Genomic DNA, 7,610 nt, shown 5'->3' on the forward strand with positions numbered 1-7,610 from the left:
AAATAAAGCTGGACATACAATTCTGCAGTGTCAAGAGTAAATTTATCAAAAAATGACGATGGTACTTTGGTGTTACTTGCAAGTATTCTCAAAATTTGACCAAATCTTCTGATGAGCTCTACATTTACTCCTGTTATTCTGGCAGATAAATCAGGATCCGAAAAGAATCTTCGTGCAACGTTTCCGTTATTGGTGTTCCCAGTTCCGTGATTTGGTTTATCAATGAGTAAACCAAGCTCTTCTCTAAATTTCGTGCAAATCCTTTCTTTTGCTTCATTTTTTAATCGCTTTTCCTCGTCAGTGACTGCATATCGTTTACAGAATGATAAGCGATAGCCAATGTGTAAAATGCATTCCATAAATCTTATCCATGCATGTAACGTGGAGAGACCAAATTCAAAATGGAAAGTATTTTCTCTTTTTTCTTTAACACGTTCAAGATGGTTTATTTCGCTCGGCTTAGCACCACAAATGTAGCAACTTGCAGATGACGAACAATCGGAGAGTGCTTGGCAGACTTTCCCATCCACCATTGTTAATTTCATGTCTACATGAACCATGAAAGTGGCATGGAAGACATTCACTTTCGTTGGATGCAACATCTCTATTTGGTCTTTTATAAGTTGCATTTCACTCTTTGTTCGATCCTTTGTTTCTTTAGCGAATATGTAAGAAATTGGAATACAACGTTTTGGAGATGCAGGTTGAGGATTGCTCCAGATAATTGTGGATTTTTCACGTTCTTTCAAGCAAAGTGGCACCATGGAAATGGTGAAAACTGTTTCATCTATGGAATCTGCATCTGAAAACTTTTGGTTATATCTCTTTTGGTCTGATGCTCCATCGCAACCATATTTCAAGGTGAAATCTAAATTATAAATTTTTGCACGATCATCAAGATCAGGGAGACGTAATGTGGGATCTTTAAAAAGTCTCAAAATAGTATGATCAATCAGCGATTGGAGATTGATGCGCACTTCTGTTTCAGACGTGACTATCTGCGAAGGATAGCATTCTTTCTTTGCTTCCAGTACCTTGTGATATGAAGGATAAATGTCAGCATTTCTACATTTCGCTTGCTTCTGAATAATTTCATATTGGTACTTCGATAACTTCACGTCTTCTATCAGCGCTACAGCTTCTTCTGCAGTATATGGAGAATACGATCCATTATCATGATTATCTTTAGACTCGTCCTCATCTTCTTTTAAAAGATTTTTTATAGCATTTGCCAATTTCCTCCTTCCATTAATTCGTAGCATATAAAGAAATGCTTCCTGAACTTCAATATTTGAATAATTTTCTTGTATTGAAATCAGTTTTCGCCTCTTTGTCGTAAGAGAAAGTTCTTGGAAATCGCTCGAACAAGATTTCCTTCCAGCAGTTGGCTTTTTCTCAGAACGATCGGCAACAAAGTCTGAATCTAGCCATGTTTTGAAGCGTTTTTCAAACTTGAAAAGGTGAGGGCTCGAGGGGGTTCTTCACTCCCGTCGAAGAAACTCGACCTCCGCCTCATGGGGGTCGGGGAGTCGGTCTCCGGGGTGGAGATCCGCCGAGCTATTGCTCGTATTGACGGATGTTCCGAACCGAAGATCCGAATAGGTCCGCTACGCCCGACCAACCGGCGTGTGCGGACAGTTTGGGCGCAATGCCCAGCACGAGCGGCGGTCAAGGCATCGGAGGCCGAGGCCATCCAGATCGGATGGACCTCCGTACGAGTGGAGCTGCTCAAAAGCAGGTCCACCTGATGCTTCCGGTGTCTGGCGCGTGGCCACGTACAGCAGAGGTGCCCGTCCAAGGAGAATAGGGCCCTCTACTGTTTTAATTGCGGTGAAACGGGGCACAAGAAGTGGGGCGTGTCATCGTCTTCCCCGATGCCCCATCTGCACGAAGGCGGGGAGGGAGGCGAAACACAGGGCGGGGTCGGAGAAGTGCCCTCCGATCCCCTCTGCGCCTCCGGGCTCCCCTAAAAAACGGGTGACCACTCCCCCCCACCCCCCGCCCATGCCTGGTGGGGCCACTACGCGAGTTCCCTTGGTGGTCCTCACGGACATCGAGGGTGTGGAGCCTACACCGCGGGTGAGGTCTCCGAAGCCAGGCCCTAGCAGGGCCGGCTCGTGTGAAGGCGCGAGGGTCACAAGGGCGACCTTGAGGACCCTCGCGGAAAAGCGCCCTCGGGGCAATGGGGGGAGGGGGGAGAAATCTAGCCCTCCCCTCCAGCCCCAGAAAGTGCGGGCCCTTTTGGCTCCTCAATTACCCCCGGGTAAGCCGGGCCCGAGATGTCGGAAGGGCGAGGGTAGGTCCCCTGCGGGGCGGGCAGTGTCAGACCACCCCCCCTCGGATTGAGGGGGGACTTTGGTCTCTGTCCGTCCCCGTAGGCGGGACCGTTGGGCCATGGCCCAAGAGATTTTTCACGTCGAGGGTGGGAGGGGGGGAAGCGTACAAACCTCCCCCCACATAGGTTTAGATGATGCCGGGTGACCGGCAGTCGGGGGGGTGGCCGGATGTAGGTAATGCATTGCGGTTCCCGGCCATCTTCCCACAAACGGCGGCTGACGGCCAAGCAACAGGGGTGGAGTTTAGTTGGTAGGCGCCTGGGAGACAGTCGGTCTCTTCGTACTCCGAATCCCAGGCGAATCCAACACTACCTTATGGCAGTGGATATTTTTTCACATTGCACGCCATAAGGTGTCTTTGGAAGATTCTCCACCCCCGCTACGCCCCCCCTCGCACAAAAAAAGGTGCTATTATCCTGAAATTGTAATGTAATGTACAGAAGTGATATACGTGTTTTGTTTACAAACAACTTACATTTGTACCTATTCATCCATGTAATATCAATATCATTTCAATCGCGTTGTGACGATGTCGTTTTCGATTGCTGAAAAACGTGATATGGTAATTGTCTATTGCGAATGTAGACAAAATTCAGTACAAGCTCAATTGCTATATGCAAGAAAGTATCCTGATCGGAGATGTCCTAGTGCTTAAACTATTGTCAATATCTTCAAACTTTTTAAAGATACTGGAAGTGTAGAGAAAAAAAAACGTGTACGGAATAAACCGGTAACAAATGTAAATAACGAAATCAATGTTCTAGCTGCAATAACTGTTGATCCACATAGTACACGCAATATTTCCCGCGAAGCAAGCATAAGTCAAAGCAGCGTGATACGAATTCTTCAACGACATTGATTTCATCCATTTCATTTGTCCCTACATCAAGAATTACACGGAAATGACTTTCAGAATCGAATCAATTTTTGTGAATGGGGACTACGTCAAAATCCTGAATTTTTTAATAATGTTTTATTTACGGATGAGACATTTACAAGTTATGGTGCAGTAAACTTAAAAAATGCACATTATTGGTCTGTTGACAACCCACATTGGCTTCGTGAAGTAGAGCACCAAAGACAATAGAGTATCAATGTTTGGTGCGGAATTGTGAACAATAAAATAATCGGACCATACTTTATAAATAGAATGTTGACAGGAGGAATATATGCACAATTCTTGAGAGAAATTCTGCCAGGTTTACTGAAAGATATACCTCTTCAAAATCGCTTAAATATGTGGTACCAACATGACGACTGCCCTGCTCACTACGCGAAAGTACAATATCAAGAGATGTGTTGAATAGAAATTTTCCCGGTCACTGGATTGGACGAGGTGGAACTGTTGAATGGTCAGCACGTTCACCTGACCTGAATCCACTCGACTTCTTTTTATGGGGGACAATAAAAAATATTGTTTATGCCAATAGACCAACAACTGCTGAAGATATGCGTCACCGTATTGTCGTAGCATGTGAAAACATTACCGGTGACACTTTAAATAACGTAACATTTTCTGTTACAACCCAATTACAAAAATGTTTTGATGTCAACGGTCACCATTTCGAACACATTCTTCAATAAACTCAAGTTGTTTGTAAACAAAACATATCACTTTTGTACATTACATTACGATTTCAGGATAATAGCACCTCGAAGGGTCGTCTAAAGGTCAACATGTTTTACATGGTTGAATTTGTCTTTTTGTTAGCTGCAACATAGTGATAATAAAAATATGTTATTCCATTTAAAAAATTGCCGGAGACCTTAAAAACTCAAAAATAATAACTTTAACAAAATTTTTTACTCGTAATAATATTTGCCCCTTCAAAGCAAATAAGTTTTTCCTTAGACATTTTTTCGTATCATCGAAAATAACGGAGAAATTTCAGGTTCTAATGTTAGGTGATTCACCCTGTATTTTATATAGTTTCTCTCGTTATTTTGCGTACAATGGCATTATTATGAGATCACAAAAAGTGATTATTTGATAGTTTAAATGCAAAGAATAATCAAACCTTTAGCAATACTGGCCAATGGACCACCTACGCTGTAACCAGGTCGAACTAAATGATTTGAATGATGATCATTGGCAGCGACTGTCACGACGGGCGCAGCTTCTAGAAGATGAGAATTTGACTCAATCAAGCCTAACGCAGGTGAGCCCGTGTATTCAAGTTCATAGTTGTTGACTGGCTGATCATGAATCTGCTTCTTAGCTTTGCTACAATATGCGAAAGTTATGTAGACCAGCAATAGCAACAAGATCTTCATGTTGAAACGTTGGGTTTTGATTGCGGCTAACAAATATCTGTAAAAAACGAAAATGTTTTCTTAAAGCTAAGATTAATTCTTTTTTTTTAACTGTAACGTACTATAGATTATTTAATTATTTAATATTGCAAACAAATTTAATATTAGTATTTTATTGCATTAATATAAAAGGCGATTTTGTATTATGATTAGTTCTTATGATTATATATGTAAATAGAGGGTGTTCCAGACCGAACACACTATACTGAAATGGCACATTTCTAAAATCATTTTAAGATGAAAATTCTAATACCAAAATGTCGAGGCTATTATAGTTTTATTTCTATTAATTGTATCACAAAAGTATCGCATGTATCTTACATGCGATACTTCTTTTTTTTTATTTGAGTGATTGCTGGTCGCTATGCAATTTTTTTTACCGAGTTATTGAGCATTAAAAAAAAATTGTTATTTTTACTTTGATCGCTTATTATTCGTACAGCACTTTGACAAAAACTGTTCAAAGCTGAAAGTTAATTTTCAAATACTGTTCTTATTTTTTAGCCCCATTTTGTACAATAAATAATCAAGCTGAAAAAAGACGTAACTCAGGTTGCTCAGAACTATAATCTTGATAACGTATATTAAGGTCAAGGTAATTGAAGGAGAGTCTCCTATTCGGCACTTTTCCTAACTATTTTGTTAATTTGATTAAATTCTATGTTTTGAACTATTGTTTTAATTCTTTTCCATATTATAATACACATACGAGATATTCAATACGTTTACGAGAATCACCTTGCATAATAGTAAAACATACAATCATATTGTACTTTATTGTATATAGTACTTGGCGTCCTCTTTTTATTTTTTTTTATTATAATACATAATTCCTCATATGGAAATTCTTTTATATTGATTTAAAATCACGCGGGCTTCAAGTGGCGTTTCTCTTCTACAGATTTGTTTATTTCCTAAAAACCGATGAAAGTGAATGTTAGAAGCGTGGGGTCTGAGTTGTTTAGTGGAAAGAACAGTCGCCCGAAAAGTGAAAAGCCCGAGTTCAAGTCCCGGCTTAGCCATTCGCGCCCTGATATTTTTTCTCTCGTCTTCCTTTCTTTCAAATAACTTCTTTACTTTAATTCATACATTCTGATTCTTGAATAATGAGATCGATGTATGCTTTTCTCGTATATTTTAGTATCTCGAATCTGAGATCAGTGTACATTTTAATGTCTCAGTGCAGACCAATCAAGTTTCTATACGAAACATTAAAAATTTTGCACTAACAACCAGCGATGGCTCCATTAGCTTTTTTCATATATTATATTGATATGATATTATTACACGAGCCTATTTCTCATATGGAAATTCTCTTATATTGATTTTATAATACATAATATTATTAACATGAGTTTATTATTACATAATATTAACATATATAATATGTTATATACACAATAATATTAACATGAGTTTTAATATTTTTATTGGAAAAAATATTTGTAATTAATATTTGTTTCTTAATTGATGAAAAAGAGAGAACTTTTAAAAGTAAATACTCATTAAAATTAACTGCCAAGAAACAAAAAATAGAATAATAAACAATTGCTAAATCGTAAAATGAATTATACAGTGCAATAATCATATTCTGCTACAGTTTTAAATATATAATACAGTTTAAATATATATAATCAAATCAGTGAATCACTCGAAATGAATGTGATATCTTATAGTTACACTCGATTCCTTCCTGAGATTCAGTTATTTGTCAGTTATCTATCAATATTTATCAAAAATTGTTGAAAATGATTCATCTGCTAGCAAAAATAGTAATTCTAAAGATAATTAATTGTTATTTTTTGGTTTACATTCTTTATTTTTTTATTAATTAAAAAAGTTATTTTATATTAATTTTTACAAATTGATATTAAATAATTTTATACTAATTTAACGATTTTTTTGATTGAATAAAAATGTTGTAATATCAAAATCAAATTTAAAAGGATGCTGGAGTCGTCTGTTTTATCGTCAAAATGCTATATTTTTTTAAAAGATGCCGCTTTTTATTGGTTGCATCGAATTAAAAATCCTTTTGCATGATTAAAGTGTACACAAGGGAATTTGCTCTGCTCGACTTTATTCCGAAAAAGAAAATTAATTATAAAAATAATCTTTTTTTACATGCTCTAAGGATAACATGTCGTTTAGAGCTTAATTAATTCATCAATTTTCGCTTTTTTATAAAAGTAGCTTTTTATAAAAGGTATTCTATAGTTTTAACACACTGAATAAGTGCAACATGATTTGCGGACTGCATAATATAATGTTATTGAATCACTAAAATTAAACTAGGCAGTCTAATGTAAAAGTTGTATCCTTTTTGCTATTTTTATATGTGTGTGTGTGTGTCCGGTATCGGTATAATAGCGAAAAAACAGCAGTAGATTAATTCCCAGATAATATCAGAGAGGCGCCATACACACACATACGCGAATTAAAGTACCTCAAGTAAGAGTACGGACAACAGATGCCTCGTCTACACGTTATCTTTAAGATAGTGTGTTGAAGAGATCTGATGTTAAATTGCGCATGTAGCTGTGTCAAACTATCTTTAAATAAAACAATCTTTAAGATATTAGGAATCCCAGTTCAACATCATAATTAGAAAATATCGATTTATATCGATTTCTGATTTATATCGATTTCTTTTTATTTTTTAACCACTTATTATATAATTATAGCGCCATATTATATATTTGTATCCATTGGTAGTTCATTAGGAATTAGAAAACAATTAATTTTTGACAGGCTCAAATTCTAAAAAAAAATACTTTTAGAGGTTATGTATTGTGCGAAACAAAACAAACTATCGATTGCTATCGATAGTTATCGATCTTTAAATATAGCGTGTAGCTGAATAGTCATTTCAAGTGCAGTTTACTTCAACGTACTATCTTAAAGATAGTTTCTTAAAGACAGCGTGTAGACGGGGCAAGAGTGCGAATGAAGCAAAACCGG

At 37.3% G+C, this 7,610-nt stretch overlaps 1 protein-coding gene across 4 annotated transcripts in view; it reads right to left on the bottom strand.

Annotated features, from left to right (window-relative positions):
• The window catches only part of LOC105679222 (antifreeze protein Maxi), a 126,200-nt gene that overhangs the window by 43,547 nt on the left and 75,043 nt on the right, over positions 1-7,610 (bottom strand). For 2 of the 4 annotated variants that reach the window (XM_067354469.1, XM_067354468.1), the window contains one exon: positions 4,355-4,647. In XM_067354469.1, coding sequence (XP_067210570.1) covers positions 4,355-4,610 — 256 coding nt within the window. In that variant the 5' untranslated portion in view covers positions 4,611-4,647. Of the gene's footprint in view, positions 1-4,354; positions 4,648-7,610 lie in introns of those variants that run through there. The other 2 variants (XR_010890086.1, XR_010890085.1) reach the window with 1 other exon arrangement.

The sequence above is a fragment of the Linepithema humile genome, chromosome 4 (assembly GCF_040581485.1).
Source record: "Linepithema humile isolate Giens D197 chromosome 4, Lhum_UNIL_v1.0, whole genome shotgun sequence".
Lineage (NCBI taxonomy): Eukaryota > Metazoa > Arthropoda > Insecta > Hymenoptera > Formicidae > Linepithema > Linepithema humile.